The sequence below is a fragment of the Saccostrea cucullata genome, unplaced genomic scaffold, assembly GCF_032062105.1.
Source record: "Saccostrea cucullata isolate Sc308-1 unplaced genomic scaffold, CSIRO_AGI_Scuc_v1 ctg10716, whole genome shotgun sequence".
In the NCBI taxonomy this organism is placed as follows: Eukaryota; Metazoa; Mollusca; class Bivalvia; order Ostreida; family Ostreidae; genus Saccostrea; species Saccostrea cuccullata.
Window position 1 is genome coordinate 1 of NW_026923215.1, and position 21,389 is coordinate 21,389.

At 33.7% G+C, this 21,389-nt stretch overlaps 1 protein-coding gene across 1 annotated transcript; it reads left to right on the forward strand.

Annotated features, from left to right (window-relative positions):
* The first annotated feature begins 2,261 nt into the window (after nt 1–2,261).
* LOC134263457 (uncharacterized) lies at nt 2,262–17,321 on the forward strand. The gene is made up of 5 exons (XM_062745810.1): nt 2,262–3,513; nt 3,737–5,625; nt 5,815–5,950; nt 16,578–16,645; nt 17,193–17,321. The coding sequence occupies exons 1-5, from the start codon at nt 2,262–2,264 to the stop codon at nt 17,319–17,321; spliced, it is 3,474 nt and encodes a 1,157-aa protein (XP_062601794.1).
* The last annotated feature ends 4,068 nt before the right edge of the window (nt 17,322–21,389 follow it).

The window sequence follows — 21,389 nt, forward strand, 5'->3', positions numbered from 1 at the left end:
TAACTTATTTATGTTCCTTAGTTCTCCTGCCAAAAACTGAGCTTGTTTTTTGGCTAAAGCAGGCAAAAACAAACAACAAACAAAAAAATGTCATTGAAGTGAAAAATGTCATTTATTGAAGTAAATGACGTAAAAGTAGTAAAACATATTTACAGTATAAGAAAGGGGGTCAGGAAGGGGACTTAAATATAAAATATTACATATCTTTATCACAATATTGCATAATCTGACCCCCAGCACCATAATGTCATTGTAAATGATATATAATAGAAAAAAGGGGGTCAACCAGCAGACTAATTAAGAAATCAAAACCTGGAAAAAACATTGTCATGTATAATATACATATTATATATCTTCAGTTGACCCCCTATTAAACATAAAAAATTCTAAACATACATGAAAATAAATGTGCTACATTGCTGCCTGCTATCAAAAAAGGTGGGTAAAAGAATATAAAACACAGCCACAATCCAATTGCAAATTGGATCCACCCACCCAAAAGTGTGTTTTATGTTCTTTGACGATACATCACATACGTATTCTTTGTAGCAAGAGCAATCATAGGATGCCAATAACCTCTCACCTTTTGACCTTGACCTTGGAGATTTCCGGACTTAAAAAAAAAATTAACCTTGGCAGAACTTTTTCGCAGAGTAAGGGCTATGGCTTTCATACTTCACATATGTAATTCTTCTGACAAGACCTTTCATTCAATACCAATAACCTTGACCTTCTGACCTTAATCTTGGAGTTTACATACTATAATTTTTTTTAACCTTTGCCATAAATTTTGAATGGTTAGGGCTAGGGCTTCCATACTGAAAATATGTGATCCTTGTGGAAATACCTTTTCATTGGATACCAATAATCTTGACCTTATGACTTTGATCTTGAAGATTTATGTACTTATGGACAAACTTTAGCCTGACAATAACTTGGGAACAGATGGTGATAGGGCTTTCATGTTTTACAATTGTATTTTCCAGTTAGTAGACCCTATTGTCACAAGTGACATTGTGTCAATGTTTAATATTAGCTTATTGTACAGGATTTGGTAAGAGTTATCTTTATTTTGGCATTAGGAGTTATCGTTTATTTCATTTACGCACTATTGGTCACTGAGTTGTATTTGTTCTATTTTTATCAACGTATACTCGTCGAACCCGTTTGAGTAGTTTGGTCAGTTATTTATACTGGGTGTTGGCTAGTGTGTGTCAGATGAGGACTGGACGCCGTGAGTTATACTTTACCCATGCTTAGTGATCTTGGGTGTGCCTTTATATAACCTATGCTGTGTGAACTTGGGTGTGTTTTAGCTGCTTCCCCTGCTGTGTGATCTTGGGATTCAGGGATGTTTTGTAGCGGCGTTGAGAGCAAGACCTGGGGGCCGACAGTATTGTTTTTATGTATAAAATGCCACAGCTCAGTAAGTTTTTATACTTTACAATATTTTTGTTGTTAGCTTTAAAGAGCAATTTTCTATGTAAAACTGTAAGCAATATAGCGAGAATATAGATATTTACGCTCTAATTCATTTACTTGTTAAACGGCAAATACACGTTATGTTTTCTTCCGACACCTGAATTCCGATTTGTTTGTAAAATCTAGTATATTGACACATAATTTGTCTCCCAGAGCATGTCGGATTAGACAGGTTTCCCTGTATATTGAACAGATATGTGTTTCGAACATTTTATTAGAAAACCCTATGAAAATTGTAGGTGACCAAAATTGTATATTAAGCTTTTGTTCTGGACGGGAGGATTGGTGTACATGGTGAGGATACTTTTGGGATATGGTGGACCGGAAGGGACAATATGGTGGACCATATATTGCGACGTGGTGTGAAGTGTGAATCTGTCCAGTGATGACCATGATTGAACTTTTGGCCGATTTGATATTTATTGTACATATGTAGATAAATTTATTGTTAATTTTTATAAATCTTGTTGTTTCTTGGTATACAGGAGGTCTTACAAAATATTATGTATTTTGGGTTGTTAATACGAATTTAAAGAACCCAACACAACTTGAGGTCAGTTGTGACATTTTTGGTGGCAGCGGTGGGATAGACTTCCTGTTACCAAGTATACCTGCATTATTTTCACGTTTTGTAGAAAATGCTTTAGTTGAAAAAGATTTCTATTGTTTGAATTATTTTTTTTTCGCAGGTTTTGTACAAACTATTTTTTTTTCATATGCATTTTGTTATTTTCTTATTTTCACATTTGTTGTTTGTTGTTGCGTTGCATATTGTAACAATGGAGTATGTACAATTAGGAGAAAAGTTAGGTTTGCAAGGAACTGAGTTACAAGAGTTTGTTGACAGAAAAGAGAGAGAATATTTTGAAAGGATGGAAAGGGCAGCAGAGAGAGAAGCGAGAAAGATTGAGAGCGAAATTGAATTAGAAAAACTTAAGAAAGAAACTGAATTACAAAAATTAAAAGCTGGAGAATTAGCTGTAGGTCCATTAGGTCTTGCTTCTCAATCGCTTGCTAAGTTGCCAAAGTTACCTCCGTTTGATGAATCTAAAGATTGTATTGATTCATATTTACAGAGATTCGAAAGGTTTGCTTCGTGTGCTAAGTGGGAACAGTCTTCATGGGCGATTAATCTTAGTGCTCTCCTGAAAGGTAAAGCTCTTGAGGTGTATTCTAGACTTCCAGTTTCAGAGGCTCTGAATTATGGTTCCTTGAAACAGGCGTTGTTAAGGCGTTTTCAACTGACAGAAAAAGGGTTTCGAGTCAAGTTCCGTTCCAGCAGACCAGAACAGGGTGAGAATCCTTCACAATTCTTTGCTAGGCTGAACAATTATGTAGAGAAATGGTTGTCTTTAGCAGATAGTCCTAAAACATATGACGGTCTTAAAGATTTGTGTTTAAGAGAACAGTTTTTAAACAGTTGTAGTAAGCAGTTGGGAATGTATCTTAAAGAAAGACATCCGAAAAACGTAGAAGAAATGTCAAATCTCGCAGACCAATTTATTGAAGCCCATGGTTATACTTCATTCACTAAAGACTTACAAGTTTTTCAGAGGCAACCTCCAAGTATTTCCAGTGTTCAGGGTAACAGCAGTGGATCCTTTCAAAAGCAACAGGCGTACCAAGGATCACCACAGCAAAATGGTGAGAGAAAATGTTACATCTGTGGGAAAAGTGGTCATTTGGCAAGAAACTGTTTCTCCAAGCAGAAAATTCCTCGTGCAGTACCTACTTCGCACAATACTCAAAAGGCTGCGATGTTACAGAATCAACATAACTGTGAGTTGAATTGCATAAAATCTAATGACAATTCTAGTTCCAGCTTACAGAATTCTGCTGAAGTCAAGACGGACAATGCTATATCGCATCAAAATCAGCCTCACATAGGATCAGCATGCATTCTCAAACATAAACTGTTGCAGTGTTGTGTCACAGATGGACTTGTAAAACTCGCGTGTGGACACATATTACCTGTTATTGGAGGCGTCTGCAAGGTTTGTGAAAAGATGCCCGTTGCTATGGGTTATGTCGGTGAGAACTTTGTTAAAGTATTAAGAGACTCAGGTTGTAGTGGGTGTTGTGAAGAGAGATTTGGTTACAGATGATCAGCTGACTGGGCAAGTGCAGAAATGTGTTCTGATAGACGGCACAGTTCGTACAGTAGAGGAGGCTTCCATCTATGTCGACACTCCCTATTTCACAGGTAATATCAATGCTCTATGTATGAAAGAACCTGTTTACGATCTTATTATAGGTAACATCGATTGTGCCAAAAATCAGACGGATCCTGATCCACAGTGGTGTAGAAAGGACGAAAGAGAAGAGTGTAGTCAAGTTCTTCAAGCAGTACAGACAAGGAATCAAAAGAAAAAAGAAGAGAAAGGTATGAAAAAGCTAAGAGTTACAGATTTAGTGGATACTGATATGACAATTGATCAGATGAAACAACTGCAGATGGATGATTCTTCCTTGAAAGTGTATCGTGAGCATGCAGCGACTGGCAGAAAGAAGAACATTGGCGAAAATATAGAGACATGGTTTAGTGTTGAAAGAGGACTGTTGTACAGACATCATTATTCAAAAAAGGTTAGTGATGATGAACTGTATAAACAACTTGTTGTTCCAGAATCTTTGCGACAGAAAGTTATGAAGATTGCGCACGACAGTATCCTAGGTGGACATCTTGGTACAAAGAAGACTCTAGACCGCATCATGTCGAATTTCTATTGGCCTGGAATCCAGGGTGACGTGACGAGATATTGCCAATCATGTGACATATGCCAAAGAACATTTCCTAAAGGCAAAGTGACGAAGGTTCCGTTGGAGAAAATGCCACTTATTGATACACCATTTGAACGGGTAGCCGTAGATTTGGTAGGTCCGCTTTCTCCAATTACTGACAAAGGCAATAGATATATTTTGACTGTTGTAGATTACAGTACTAGGTATCCAGAGGCGGTTGCATTGAAGAACATCGATACAGAGACGGTGGCAGAAGCGTTGGTAGAGATATTCAGCAGAGTTGGCATTCCAAAAGAAGTTCTGTCGGACATGGGTACGCAATTTACCTCCAACATCATGAAAGAGGTGGGTCGACTTTTATCATTTAAGCAATTAGTAACAACTCCATACCATCCAGCATGTAATGGACTAGTAGAAAAGTTCAATGGTACTTTGAAGTCAATGTTAAGGAAAATGAGTTCTGAAAGACCAAAAGACTGGGATAGATATTTACCAGCATTGTTATTTGCTTATCGAGAAGTTCCACAAGAAAGCACTAAATTTTCTCCATTTGATCTAGTTTATGCACGTAATGTTAGGGGACCTATGGCAGTTTTGAAAGAACTGTGGACAAAGGAGGAGAAGGACCCGGAAGTGAAAACTACTTACCAGTATGTGCTTGACCTTAAGGAGCGACTAGCAAGAACGTGTGAGCTGGCTCAGAAAGAACTTCAGAAGTCTAAAGACCATTACAAGAAACAGTATGATAAAAGGACAAAGCCGAGATCTTTCAAGGTTGGTGATTTCGTTCTTCTTTTGCTTCCAACAGACCATAACAAACTTTTAATGCAGTGGAAAGGACCTTTCAAAGTAGTTGATAGAAAAGGACAAACTGATTACCAGATAGATATGAATGGACATATTCGTTTGTTTCATGCAAATTTATTGAAGAAATACAATGTTCGAGAGGAAAGGAATACAGACTCGCCAACAACTTTAGCCTCTTGTGTCGTTTTGGAATCGGAGGAAACAGAGGACTCCAGTAATGAACATTTGTTACATCTTCTTCCAATGAAGGCAACAGAATCATTCACAGATGTTAAGGTAAATCATTCACTGTCATCAGATCAGCTTGAATCCATTAATGATGTCTTACATGAATTTCAGGAAGTTTTAACAGATCTACCTGGTAGAACGAATGTTATCCAGCATGAAGTTCATCTCACTACCAAAGAACCAATCAGAAACAGACCATATCAGATACCGTATGCAGTCAGAAGTGCAGTCCGAGAAGAAATACAGCATATGATTGACATGGATATCATCGAACCATCAGAATCACCGTATGCTAGTTCGATTGTCGTGGCAAAGAAGTCCTATGGTAGCCAGAGAATATGTGTGGATTTTCGTAACTTGAATAAGGTAACGATTTTTGATCCAGAACCAATGCCAGATCCAGATGAAATCATGATAAAATAAGCAATAGTCGTTTCATCAGATTTATGTAAGGGTTATTGGATTTTCATGAGAGAAGAAGACAGAGATTTAACATCATTTTTAACACCAGAGATTTAAAGAATTTCTTACTTTTTAAAATAACACTTTTAACAGGCTAATGAGGAGAATTCCATAGAGCATACTGATATTTTTAACACCAGAGAAACTTTTGAAGAACATATTACAGAACTGAGAAAAGTTGTAAGTGGATCCATGTTATTGGAGGAGGCAACCAACAAGAAGTTCCCAGGTTAGATCTTGATGAAATCTATGACTGACTTAACCAAAATTCCAAATAGGAAAAAAGTTTATCCAGTTGTTATGCCCAATTCTCAGATTCCAGATTTGACGAAGATTCATCTTAAATGCATCTAATCATGGAGTTGGTGCAGTGCTGATGCAGAAGCATGAGAATTTCCAGATCCGAGAAGAGAACAACGTTATTCGGTTGTCATTGCAGTTGTAGAAACTATACAGAAGGTTTAGATCACTACTTCATTTACAAAAGACAAGTTTCAAACAGCATGAGATGGTCTATTCCGTTACTGAAGAATGGAGCTGATTTTCTCAGTCGTGAGAGTAAGTTCTTGTTCATAAAGACTTTGTTGTGTACATAGTTTTTAACACAAAATTGCATTTTGAGAAGGGAGGTATTGTCACTTGGGTCATGTGTATCTTTAATTTAGCAGAGGAGCCCATTTACGCACGGTACAGTTGTAAAAATACCAGTTTGGTCTAGAAGTGTAAGACGCTGTGAGTTATACTTTACCCATGAAAATGTGCATTTATATAAAAGGTGTGTGAACTTGGGTGTGACTGCTGTGTGATCTTGGGAGCAGGTTATGATCTTTCCTTGGTTGATGGTTTTTATGTATCTCAAGCACCCACAGAAATTTTCTGAGCTGATCACATTTTCCTTTAACTGACTTAACCTGTCTGTCTGTAAACTTTTCACTGAGAAAAGTGCTGGAAGGGCCACGCCCTCATTCAAGGGGAGATAATTGGGAATTACATGAAATTTGGTGGCATGTTTTAACAGCAAGAACCCTCCAAATGTGAGATCCTCCAAGAGTTCAAATCATGACCCCCAGAACATGGGCCAAAATGGAAGTTTTACATAGAAATATTAGGAAAATTCTTTAAAAATCTTCTTCAACAAGAATGACAGAGCCATAATTCATCAAAGAGACAAAGAAGCATTCCAGGTAGTGAAGCTATTAAGAAAATTTGTGCCAAATCCATATTGCTGCTCCTTTAACTGACTTAACCAAGAAATGTTCCAAACAAATTTGACTGGAAACAAGAACATATATCATTTAAGAGTTTAAAATCCATGTTGCTATAAGAATGACAGATCCATAATTCATCAAATTTATAAGGGTGCATCTAATCATGGAGTTGGTGCAGTGCTGATGCAGAAGCATGATGGACGTACATTTCCAGTTGCGTATGCAAGCCGGAAGCTGCTAGACAGAGAACAACGTTATTCGGTTGTGGAGAAAGAGTGTCTTGCAGTCGTATGGGCTATACAGAAATTTCAGTCTTACTTGTATGGAAGAGCGTTTGTTGTGGAGACAGATCATAGATCACTACTTCATTTACAGAAGACTAAAGTTTCAAACAGCAGATTGATGAGATGGTCTCTTTTTCTACAAGCGTTCAACTTTAGACTGAAGTTATTAGAGGTGTAGATAACATATGGAGCTGATTTTCTCAGTCGTGTTGTTCCTGAAGTAAGTTCTTGTTCATAAAGACTTTGTTGTGTACATAGTTTTTCATTTATGTCACAAAATTGCAGTTTGTGTCTTAAGACCCCGGGGGTAGGGCGGGGCACAAGTGACATTGTGACCAAAGTTTTACATAAAAATATACAGGATTTGGTAAATTCTTTATTTTGGCATTAAATCTTATTTTATCAAGAATGACAGAGTTGTATTTGTTCAAATTTATATCAACGTATCCTCAGGTAACCCGTTTGAGTAGTTTGGTCAGTCATTTATACTGGGTGTTGGCTAGTGTGTGTCAAAATGGCCGACGCCAAAGTTTTACATAGAAATATATGGGAAAATTCTTTTAGAATAGCAAATCCATGATGTGATCATGGGATGTGTTTTGGATTTTAACTGCTGTGTGATCTTAATAAACCAATTTGTACGGCGTTGAGAGCAAGTACTCAGGTGAGCGTATGGTTTTTATGTATAAAATGCCACAGCTCAGTAAGTTTTTATACTTTACAATATTTTTGTTGTTAGCTTTAAAGAGCAATTTTCTATGTAAAACTGTAAGCAATATAGCGAGAATATAGATATTTACGCTCTAATTCATTTACTTGTTAAACGGCAAATACATGTTTTCTTTCGTTATTTGTTTGTAAAATCTAGTATATTGAACAGATATGTGTTTCGAACATTTTATTAGAAAACCCTATGAAAATTGTAGGTGACCAAAATTGTATATTAAGCTTTTGTTCTGGACGGGAGGATTGGTGTACATGGTGAGGATACTTTTGGGATATGGTGGACCGGAAGGGACAATATGGTGGACCATACATTGCGACGTGGTGTGAAGTGTGAATCTGTTCAGTGATGACCATGATTGAACTTTTGGCCGTTTTCATGTTTATTGTACATATGTAGATAAATTTATTGTTAATTTTTATAAATCTTGTTGTTTCTTGGTATACAGGAGGTCTTACAAAATATTATTTATTTTGGTTTGTAAATTCTGATTTAACGAATCCATCACAACTTGAGGTCAGTTGTGACAACTTTGCATCTAAGAAAAGTTTAATTTTCACGATGTTGCCATACGGGGGCATCAGTGTTTCACAAACACATCTTGTTTCTTCTTTATTCATTTCTTTTAAAAGCAAAATTATTTCCAAACAGTTTAATTTCTGCTGGAAAATATATTCCAGCTTTTATTCAATTAAGATTAAATAATTCAGATTGTTTATTCTTCTTCTTTATTTAACTGCTACAACTAAAGTTGCATTTGAGGCTGATCTAGTGTGATAAGTACTAAAATTTCAACGAACGAAGTAAAGAATGTTCAGTAAGATAAGAAGAGACTTTTCCTTTAAACCTATTAAAAACATGGTTGAATCTGAGCTGAGAGACTCTATCTTGAATATTTAATAAATTAAGTTGGTTAAGTACTTCATAAATCACAGATTCCTACGGACCTAAATTCAAAATGAATTGAACCATTTTGTTTTGACAGCTTTGTAATTTTTTCTTTGAACCTGATCCCACCTCTGATGTTTCGAAGGTCCGTGTTTGCTCTGCTCCTATTTTGTATGGTTTTATGGACTTTGATATTGAATACTGTTTGTAATCTCCTTATCCTTCTTCAAAGTTTGCATACCACGCACTACAGGCGTAAAACGGGCCGCTAGAATTATACTTGATGCTGCCCCTGATGCTCCTACTAAGGCATTATTTGAAAAATTAGGGTGGCTATCTGTTTTTGACTTCGTAGTAACTTTGCATAAATGTATCTTATTGTACAAAATATTTAACAACCAGAGCCCTTCTTACCTGCAAGATTTATTTATTTGTCAAACTTCTAATGCGTATACTTTACGTTCAGAACCTAATTTTGACCTTCACCTACCAAAACACCGAACGATTTTGTTTAAACGTTCATTTCAATATTCCGGAGTTCATATTTGGAACAGTTTACCTTTGAATATAAGATGTACACCAAGTCTGCCAGTCTTTAAACGAAATGTAGAAAAATATATCTTCATCAACAGAACTTGATTACCTCTGATTTATATCTTTTGCAGATGTATATATATATAGTGTAAAATCTTACTGATATTACATGTTATAACTTTTTATATCATCTTAATATATTTTTAATTATTGTTATTTAATTATGATTATCATTAGCATCCTATGACATCAAAAATGTACTTGTATTTTAATTGATTTGCTAAGTTGTTTATATATCTTTGCCATTTTGATGTAATATTGTTGTTGTAATTAGAAGGTCCTGAGGAAGAATAGTGTGTAACATGATTCAGGCCACCTTCTCTAAATAAAATATTATTATTATTATTTTTATTATTATTATTATTAATCCATATGGGATTGTATTAATGCTGAACACATAGTTACTTTATAAAAATATCTTAAAAAACTAAAAAAGAAACTGGCTTGATGGGTAGACAAGTTCGTAACGTTTTATTCACTTTTGAACAATCGATTTAACAAATGCAGTTGACTATTGTCAATCAAAACTCCCAACTGATATTCAGCTTTTTTACATTCAATGTTATGGGTATTACATACAGCATGTAATTTGTCAACATTTTAAAGCAAAATAACGAATTCATTTTTGCATAAAATGCAACAATAACTTATTTGCCAATTGACAATTTTTACCTAAAACTTTACTAAGCTTTTCCGATACAAAATCATCAAGGATCCTTGTATGTGCAGATATGATTACAATGTCATCAGCGTATAAAATAACAATCTGCGTCAACACGAGTAACTATTTCGTTAACATAAATTAAAAATAATAAAGGGGAGTCACAATATAGTAGAGCACCATCTTTTTATAAAATAACCACAGCATAATATAAAAGAGCACCATCTTCATATAAAATAACCACAGCATAATATAAAAGAACACCCCCCTTCATATAAAATAACCACAGCATAATATAAAAGAGCACCCCCTTCATATAAAATAACAACGTCATACCGGAGTAATATAATCGAGCACCATCATATAAAATAACCACAGCATAATATAATAGAGCACCATCTTCATATAAAATAACCACAGCAAATATAATAGAGCACCATCTTCTCTATGAAATAGCCACATAAGACAGCTATGGCTTTCCATGGATGTCCTTGAAGTACAACAAGGATGAACAGAAAAAAATCCATGTTTGTTTTACGTTTTGCTTTTTATTCGCTATGTTTACAGGCTGATATTTTACACACAACAATGCATACACAACGGAAACAATACTTAACACTGAGATTTTCTGCAATAAACAAACTAAAAGACATTCATAAGTAAATTTGCTGCGTGTTCATACGACAAAATTTACAGCATGAAACTAAAATAATAATCTGCAACAAATAATTTGCACCATGCCTTTACCAGGTGTAAATTTCCTCAACTGTGCAATATTTGCATACGAGCAAATCAGTTCATACGACAAAAATTGCGCATGTGAGTAAATTTACATATGAGTAAAATATACTGAGTTATGAAAAGAACCACGAACGATAGTATTGTTCTCCCGCCTACCTCTAAGTCAGTTCTCAGAAGTTAACATAATCGAATGATTTTCAAAATTTTTATAGATATTTATATGAATTTTAATAAAACGTTACTTTTTTGGGATACCAAAGAGAGATAACTCTATAATTTTGGTAAAACTTGAGTTTTTCACTATAGAAATCAATGGAAAACAGAAAATATTTTTAAAACATCTTCCCCCCCCCCCCCCCGTGAAAATAAATTTTTTTTCAGGATATATACACTTGTCATTTTACAAATTTATGCCAAAGCTTTTTGTGTTTCACGGGGGGGAACATATGTTTATAGACAAAAAACGAAAAAATGCTGATTTTTCACCAAGTTTAAAGCTATTTACAACTAAATAATTGCATTTTATCAATTTATATATGTTTTATTTATTTGCATAAAACATAAAAAAGATATGAGATACATTTTATCATATTTAAGACTATTTCAAAATATGGTGATTCTTGAAAGTTCAATTTCACTAGAAAATATCTTTGGACCCCCCTTTTTTCGAGAGCTGAAATTAATGATAATTTACTATCTAGCGCTGGAATTAAAATGATTAATCAATTACCATAGAACTGTTCTTTGTATTAAAACAAAGATTTAATGGCCAAATTGCCATTAAAATTGAATTTAATGGGTGCAAAATGTAGGCGGGAATCAAGAGTTAGAGTACGTAGTTCTTATGTCATATGAATGGGGATGTAGACATAAAAAACAAATCAACACGGAATTTTTGTTCTCACTCTTAAGATTAGCTTTATTTTAAAGTCAGTATGTCAGTTAAGAAGGAAACACAAATTCAAATGAGATTTGGGCTTTATTGATTCTTTTCAAACACTATTTCATGCTTTCGTATTAAAAATGTATATAGTAAAAGCTTCTTAAGGAACCAGTTTGTATACAATTTTATTTTAGTTTTTAAATATGCACATGTGAGTTGTATATTCTGAAGAATATACGATTGTTATAAATATTACCGCATATTTGAGTTCATCTCACAATATGCGCCGTTATCAAAGCTCTATCCTTTTATTATATGTCATCATTCACCTCCTTTTTGTGGAAAAAACTAATAAATGTGATAAGCCGGAATTTATTTATCCATCCATACAGTGTCGGTAATTAGTCACTAGGTTTACGGGTTATCTCCCCTTTTCTATGCATCAATGAAAGTGAAAGGTGGGTGATGAAAGTATCCGATTTATGTTTTTATTTTATGAAATATTTTATAATAATTTCCAGGTTTTAAAGTTCAGTTTCAGTCAGAGAAGTAAATCAGATTATCTTATTAACATTGATATTGCTCGATGGCAAGTATTTTATTGGATTGAAACAGATCGATTTGCCACCCGTCCATGCTTTAAACACTGACACATGGTACAAGATTACAATGTGGTAAAATAATAACCAACTTCATCGGCAGATTTTGAATGAATAAAAACTTACTAAGTGAAATAATATATGAAAAAAATGAGCTAATGTAAAAATAGGTATGATTTTCAACTTTATTCGGTCCATTTTATTCAAGGTCATTTTGCCAATAAACATCCGTACACATGGTGGCCTATATTTAGTTACTTAGATCCCTTAGCCTATCTTTAGGGGATTTAAAAAATGGGAATATCCATAATTATAATTCTTATAGTATGAGTATGCTTTTGTAACTTTGGGTTTGGTGCATTTATCAGTTTATTTAAAATATCGAGTGATTTTTAAATAATAATAATAAATAAATGTTCAAGGAATAGGGTTACCCTAGCTGTGCCATACCAGTCTACCTTTTGTCCTGGAAAACAGTGAATAAAAAATAAAAATACAGATTGAGAAGTAATAAAAGTTTGACAAATCTTTAGAAATGTTATTTATAGTTAGATTCACAAAGGGACATAACTCTAATTAAAGTATATAAATTTCAATCAAGGCCATTCAATTTTAACAAGGGTCCAAAGAGAGGCATGAAAGATATGCAGTTGCGACAAAGGCAGTAATCAATTGTGAAATAAAATAGTTTGAAGTAAAGTACATTACAAGTTTTGGTGCTTTTGAATGTAGCATTACAATGATGCATTTTATGATATGAATGAAACATCAAGTAAGATGTGTATTTGTTTAGACATATTTACAGTTGTACACATGCTATATGACAAAACTCAAGGAAAGTAAATATGAATGTTAGCAAAAAAAGTAAATAGATTTTGATAAAAAAAATTCAGTTGGATGGAAGCATTACCATCAACAATTCAGGCTGTAAAATCTGGGAGGCATACCCGGCATAGGTAACATGCACCAGAGTTGAATTGTACATTGTCTGTCAAATCCACATAATAATAATATATTAGGACCAGCAGCATCCTCGCCTATTCGGATATCACTTCTCTTAAGGGGCTTGATAGGGAGGGCAACTTCAGATTCAACAAGAACAATAACAATGTGGGCATAGTAATTTAGGACCTCAATGGTTCATTAGTAACAGTTGATATAAATAGGATTCCCCTAATTTTATTTTAATTAACTACATGTAATATCTAGCAAGGCTAGCTACTATTTTGCTGGTTAATATATATCAAAGGGTTCAGATTAAGTAAGATGGGGCGAAGGGCATGTTTCGCAATTTATATTCTGTGTTGTCATTTTGTTCAATGGGGTAGTTAAAATCATACATAAAGGAAATAAAAGAAGGTCATGCTGTTCATTCCTTGGAAGCCGTCTCCAGTGTACATGAGCATAATCATGAATTTCTCTAACAGCGCCTTTACCTTAATTGAGAAGGTTTGATGATAACACAATATAAACACCTACATTTAAAGAGGCTGGGTGGTTGTGGCCATTTTTAGGCTATTTGGATCTCCTTTAGAAGAAGAGCTCAATAAAGATATAACTGATCAAATTTTAAAGCTAACATTTATGAAATTTGTCTTTGCCAAATAATAGTTGACAGCTTTAGATATCATATCCCAAAATTTAAATTATATCTGGTGGTTAATAATTGTTGACCCCTAGCCTCCTTAAAGTCTTCTCACCCATTAACAGCATAAAGGCCTTGTATCTTATAAAGTTGTGTTTAGTAAATGAAAAGTTTTGTACCATCTTAAGACAATAAGTTAACATGAAAAATCAGGTAAACTTGTTTTACTACTTTATTATATATAGATTATTTCACCAATGTTGATTATTTACACAGAGATTAATTTCAGCATGGGCTTTTATTTCCTGACAATGTTCTAAAAACATGGGTCTAGTCACTTGTTTAATATTTATACAAGAAGAGAACTTTGGGTATTGAAATACAATTCTACAAATAAAAGACTATAAAAAGAAGTTTAATAATAATAATTTATAGGCTAATTGAAGCACTGTGAAATAAATAAATTGTCAAGAGTATTAGGAAATTAACATAATTAACATTTATTCCTTAGAGTTATCTTTCTCATTGGGGAAAGTGAACTTTAAAATAGGAATTGCAACTCAAATTTCCTGAACTTTTACCAATTTTACTCGTTATTCAATTTGGCATTGGGAAGAGGGACAATTCACAGAGTTCTTCAGGTGCTACACTGAGTCAATGCATATGCAGGCTCATCTGAACACAGCTCACAGTGCTGGTACTTTCTATGTATTTTCCTAATATGGCATATGCTGTATGAATGGTCGTGCAACAATAATAAATAAATCAATAAATAAATAAAATAGAAAGGGCTATAATTAGACTTATAAGGTTCAAATTGGGGCTTTTTGTCAGTGTTGGTTTCTGCTGTGTCTCTAAGTTATTAAGATTTGCTATTTCACACAGATAAAAGTTGCTTTAGTTAAAATTCTATATTCACAGTTTTTAAACTCGCAAAGGGTAAATTGTTTAGGCAACTAGTTTTCTTTATCACTAATAAGCACTAAAGGCGAGATTACCTAACTACCTAACAGCGCGGGGATGGGGGTGGGGGGGTGTTAACACATATTGTTCCCACAGGCTATTTTACAAATCCAAACCATTTCCTACAATATTTTCTTTTTAATAGTATGTGCTTCTACTGTTGGAAATTAAGACACATATGCATATATCTCAGGGGGCGTTTTCCATTGAAAATATAGTTCAAACCCAGGTGCCATTTGCTTGTAATATGATAGGTGTTTATCTCTCATCTGAGCAGTTACATGTAGCATAATTATTTTATGTTACTTTACACATTTATCTCATATGGGATTAAGATGCATTAGTCGGTGCATATATATGTACATGCAGTTTACATCCATGCATTAGCTAGTGGGTACAAATACAGGTTAGCTAAGGGATGCAAATACAAATCCACATGTGTGTAGGAGTTACAAGATTCATAGTATTAAGATTAGATAAAATTCTCCAGCATTTTAGGGTATTAGATATAGGTTAGGTTTCCACTGACTAAGCATATTAATTTTTATGCTCTTTATCAAATATCCATTTTCTACAGCCTTAAAATATTTTGAAGTCTATTATTTAAATAACCTATTCCATAACATATTTTTGCGGGGGGGGGGGTGAGCTTTAGGTGTGAAAAGATCATGCATTTTTGATAGAGCATCAGGGTTAGGGTTAGGGTTAGAGCATCAGCTGGGAAGGGATTTAGAATAAAGGATTTAGTCATGTGTGCCTTCAGTGTCTGCTCCAGTCCAACTACTTTTACAAATGAGCTGTAAATACAAATACAGCCCTCCATTGTGTGTCTTGGTTTGAAAGGTACTTATTATATACAAGATTTAATCAATTTTAAATGGTGCTTTGAAGAGTTCGCTTTCAAAATGAGTGGTACATGTATATAAAACATCATTCCCTCAAAATGGCAAAATACATAATTTACCAAATATCAAAAAACGTGTTCTGCAGTTTACAAATTAGGCACGTGAACACTTTTAAAATTATTGTCAACAATACAGGAATAGCATAATCATGCTGAAAGGGAAAGGGGGAGGTTAAAGAGTAAAGGTGCTCATTCATCTTGTTTCTAATCTCTGCATGAAAGTATTTTATCACCTAAAAAATAATTAAATAAGAAATAAAATTCAAATTTATAAACAAATAAATAAAAAGGGGGATCTAAAAAATGTATTTTCTACATAATTTTCTTATATTAGTCCAGGTAATAGTTCTCTCTTGCCAGTTGGCTATTAATAATGGAATCTGAGACCCAAAGCAATATACTAGTAACTTGAAAGATATAAATTCAGGAGGGGGACGTTAGGCCCAATTAATTGAAGGGAGACCAGAATTATTTTAATGCAGGATAGTTCTACAGTGGGTTGGCAATGAGAGAGAGTGATGTTCACGATGGATGGGTTGCTGAGGGTTTTGAGTAGGCTAGGAGTCCATGGTGGGTGGTTAAATTGAAGTTGCCTACCCCCACCAGGTGGGGCACCTATGGTGCCCATGTGGCGAAATCGTCACCTTCAATTTAACCATTGAACTGTTGATTTTGTTGACTTTTTGTGGTTGATGTTGATATATGTGATGGTTGATGTTGATATATGTGATGTTGACTTTGAAAATTATATCTTATACAATTTAAAGCTAAAGCAAAATAATATAATTATAAAAGATAATTTGTGTTGAAATGTGTCCGTAGCACGAATGAGGTCAACCCAGCGTGCTACTTTTCCCGTCAGGGAGGGCACAACTTATGTTGATTTTGGGGTATGCCATTTTGCCGGCTGCCCCACTGTTGTGTAGACCACTGTGGACAATACCTGCCAACTCGAATAAAACATTAAACTAAAATACGTAGCATTTGTTTATTATATACATAGGTCTTTGATAATACCGCATATTTGAGTTCATCTCACAATATGCGCCGTTATCAAAGCTCTATCCTATTATATGTCATCATTCACCTCCTTTTTGTGGAAAAAACTAATAAATGTGATAAGCCGGAATTTGATCTACTCGATCCATACAGTGTCGGTAATTAGTCACTAGGTTTACGGGTTATCTCCCCTTTTCTATGCATCAATGAAAGTGAAAGGTGAGTGATGCAGAATTCCGAATTTATGTTTTTATTTTATGAAATACCCTCCCACCTTAACCCCTTGAGCTAGGTGTTGGAGTATATACCCTTTCACTTTTGTTTGTTTAAATAACGTTTTTCATCGTTTTACATCATTTGGTTATACCAAATTTATTAGAGTTGTGAATGTTATTCAGAATCTTTTTCTGCTGTGGGTTTTTGTTTTTGTCTTTTCAGATATTAGAGATTTCGTTGAAGGAGACTAACGATGCTGATCTGAATTGCCTGCTATTTCCGTATTCTGGGACCTTTGGAATTTCCGTATTCTGGGACCTTAGGAATGATCTGGCCGAATACCATGCATGACAAGGGTCAATTTGGCGAATTATCCATTCGAGGAGTTCGGGGAAAGACAGTAAACTATACTTCACAGTGGTCGTGTTTGCGAAATCGTCACCTTCAATTTAACCATTGAACTGTTGATTTTGTTGACTTTTTGTGGTTGATGTTGATATATGTGATGGTTGATGTTGATATATGTGATGTTGACTTTGAAAATTATATCTTATACAATTTAAAGCTAAAGCAAAATAATATAATTATAAAAGATAATTTGTGTTGAAATGTGTCCGTAGCACGAATGAGGTCAACCCAGCGTGCTACTTTTCCCGTCAGGGAGGGCACAACTTATGTTGATGTTGGGGGTATGCCATTTTGCCGGCTGCCCCACTGTTGTGTAGACCACTGTGGACAATACCTGCCAACTCGAATAAAACATTAAACTAAAATACGTAGCATTTGTTTATTATATACATAGGTCTTTGATAACATTAGATTTATTTCAATGTTTAAGTGCTTTGGGGTTATTTTATATTTCGCACATGCTACAAGCTCACTGATGTTTAATTCTGTCAGAATGAATAAATTAGGTGAAATATTCTAATTGTTCTAACATTAAGTAGATTCTAATTCAGGCCATTGTTACGTCTTATTAACTACAGAACATTACAAATTTAAATACAAGTCGAAGTATCAATTTTTTTCAAAAACATCGTCATATTCTGTATTAGCTATAATTGTGAAATCACCACTATTAATGTTTTGTTTTACAGAATATTACCTCCATTTTAAGAAATATCAACTCGATATGCATTTTAGATTCAAAAGTAACTCAAGTGTATATGCTTTTATATACTTAAATCATATGACCAAGTTTAAGCCAATCAGAGGGCTTGGAATATATGATTAAAATAATATTTATATTCAAATACGTTTCATATTCCATTTACATGTATTTAGATTTATAGATCATTTGAGAGTTTTTAAACACACCGCAATAGAAAAGAACCATTAAAAATGCATTTACATGTATAGATAAATAACATAATGGTCCACATACTTTTAGATAACATTTATATATATATTTAGCATAAAGAAAAGAACATATACAATATGAGATAATCGTAGAAGGACACCAACATATTGAATATTTACTTCGTTCTCAAACACATAACTTTTAAAGTGAAAGTTTAGAACATATTTTGGAATTGAGATGTCTTTCCAATTAAAAAGTTAAGAAAACATGATTTTCTAATTTAACTTTAAAATGATTTCTTGTTTTTGCAAATAGGTGCAAACTTTTTTCACACTAATTAATAAAACTTTCAGCTGATGTATTTCTGTTTTGCAGATATAGTCACCAAAAATGCCACAAGGAAGCAAAAGGATGAAAATACTACAACTCAAAAGAGCTCTGCACATTGGAATTTGAATTCTTTCATGTATAGATATAGAAATTCCAAAGCTATATTATTAGTAGTAGTAGTAGTAGTAGTAGTATTAGGTGTTTCTATTTTCATTAAATGTCCATGTTATTTAATGTCGAAAGACAATCCAGAAGAAATCAGTAGTAATTCTAAATACAAAGATTCAAATTGTACTGGTGATAGTAATAGTGTAAGTAATAAGCTGCTCGAGAAAAGGGTAGGAGATATCAACGAAAAGTTTGAAAATGAAATACGAAAGCTTGAGAAGAAACTGGAAACAGAAATAAAGAAATTACTTTCAAGATTTGAGAAGTTAGAACAGGAAATACAGATTATCAGTGCAGAGGATGGGGAGAAAGAAAAAAATCTGAAGCAACAATATGACAATGCTTTAAATGAAATCAAAACTTTACAAGAATCTATGAAACAAACTAAGAAAGACTTAGGGGTTTTAGAAATCAATATGATGAAAAAAATGCAGAATGATTTAAAAGACAGTGAAAGACACCAAAAAGCTGTTCTAGATGAAGAGTTACAAACCATTGATATAAATTATTCTGGAAAGTACGAGGCTCTTTCAAAAGAAATGTCTGACATCAAAGATAATGTTCAGAAACAAACAGAAAAATCAAGCAAGGAGAGCATGGAAAACGAGGTTAAAGGCATCACATCAAACCGTGGTAAGTCATATTTTTTCAATTATTACTACTAAGGTCTTTCCTTCTTTTCCAAAAAACCTTCCTTTAATTTTAAGGTTTATTTTGCACCATATCATAATTTTTTTTACAAGTTTTTGAATATGAGTTTCTGAAAAAAAATCGATCAATCTTTAAAAAATTTTTACGTCTGACAGAACAAAAAAGATACACTTCTTTTATATTTGAAGAGTCATTTTCGAATCTAAAAAAATTGGGATTTGGGGATTTTAGGAAGAATTTTTTCAAGCAGTTTTTTTTGTGTTAAAACTGTAATAGTTTGTAGATAATGAAACTTAAAGACAAGTTTTAGAAAGAAATTAAAATATATTTTATCTAGTGAATTGGAGGCAACAGAAAGCATTTTAATTTTTAAAACAGATTACCGTTGTCACGGCTCGGGAAGTCAATGAATTTTCTCTTGGCAGTCTTTAGAATCATTATAAAACTTTATTTTTCAAATCATTTAGAATTTTGAAAACTGTTGAAATTGTATGAACATGAACAATGTTTTCTTACAACGTACGAATTACCTAATGTTTACAGGAAAAAAACTTCCATAACAATATCGATGTGCACGTCTTTTTTGTATTTATTGCCATTTACATGTACATTATCATGGCATCCGATCCCACCTCTGATACAATTAAGCGCATTGAAGTGGTAAAATTTTCCGTTTGAATGGATCTTTTGAGCTATCTTTAGAACGTTGATTATGGGTCAAATGCTTCATTCGAATACCAGTCGAACAGGTATTCCATAAAAATAATATCCAATTAAATTGACGGTCTACATAAACACAGAGTAAGCACTTGCTCGACCAGTACATATGTTTTGGTAACTCCAATAAATATTATAAATTCATAATTATGTACAGATTCGTTCTCAGCTATGTTAAGAACTGATATGGAAAATGTGACCTTTGCAACGTTTTGCTATGTATAAATTCTTTTAAAAAATTATAACATTTGAAACATAATCCTCCATCGTGTTCATGTTCTTCGTCGCCCTATACCTATACTCCTGCTGGAAACGTTATTACAGGTTAAATATAGTTCGTAATGAGGACCTTAGATCACTTATTTTAAAAGGTCCTAAATATAGGGAACCCCGATCCTTCAACTGGCGTCGGAATTTCATAAATATTATGGATTCTGTTGAGAATTTCGCCAGACGATGGGCCAGATATGAAAAAGAAGACGTTGAAACCTTGTCAAAATGGATTAAATGTATCAGATCCATGTTAAAGTCACGTATTAAAAGATTTAGGGGCAATATGAAAACCATCTATCCTTCTGTGTTCAATAAACTGGAAGTGAAAAAACAATTTGATAGATCACATTATTAGTACGTACTGGTTCCTGCCGACAAAGCAGGTAACAAAATTGTCTTTGTTTGTAAGGCTCATTATATAAATTGCATTCTAGAAGAACTTGGATTTAATTCTACAAGTGGTAATCCTACTTATACTTATACTTCCCTTTCTAAGTAAGAAATTCTTCAAAATCACCTGTCAGCTTTAAATACTTTTAATATTCCACAGAGCCAAAATTAATTTTGAACTACTTTATATGTATTGATTTCCGAAACTTCATAAGAATCCTTACAAAGATACATTGCAAATTCCAGTAAATGTTTAACCAAGCCTCTTTCGTCACTCCTCACTAAGATATTGACAGTAGTGAAGGAAAAAAAACTTCATGAGTACTGTGCAGCTATATATTCTAGAAGTGGTGTGAATCAGATGTGGATACTAAAACATTCTAAAGAACTTTTGGACAATTTGAAATCACAAGACTTAACAAAAATCAACAGCTTAAAAAAAAGTTTTCAACGTCATACACAATAATTCCCCATGATAAATTAAAGTCCAGGCTTTTTGATATCATTGACAGCTGCTTCCTCAATAAAAAAGGAACTCGTAAATTTACTTACCTTGTCAATGGTAGCAAAACGCAAACAGTTTTTTACAC

Bases quoted from the DNA above. Each gene is read 5' to 3' on its own strand.
- LOC134263457 (XM_062745810.1), top strand. From the start codon at position 2,262: ATGGAGTATGTACAATTAGGAGAAAAGTTAGGTTTGCAAGGAACTGAG. The intron at 3,514-3,736 runs GTGAGAACTTTG...ATCTTATTATAG, and splicing joins CGTTGCTATGGGTTATGTCG to GTAACATCGATTGTGCCAAA. The intron at 5,951-16,577 runs GTTAGATCTTGA...ATGTGTCCGTAG, and splicing joins AACCAACAAGAAGTTCCCAG to CACGAATGAGGTCAACCCAG.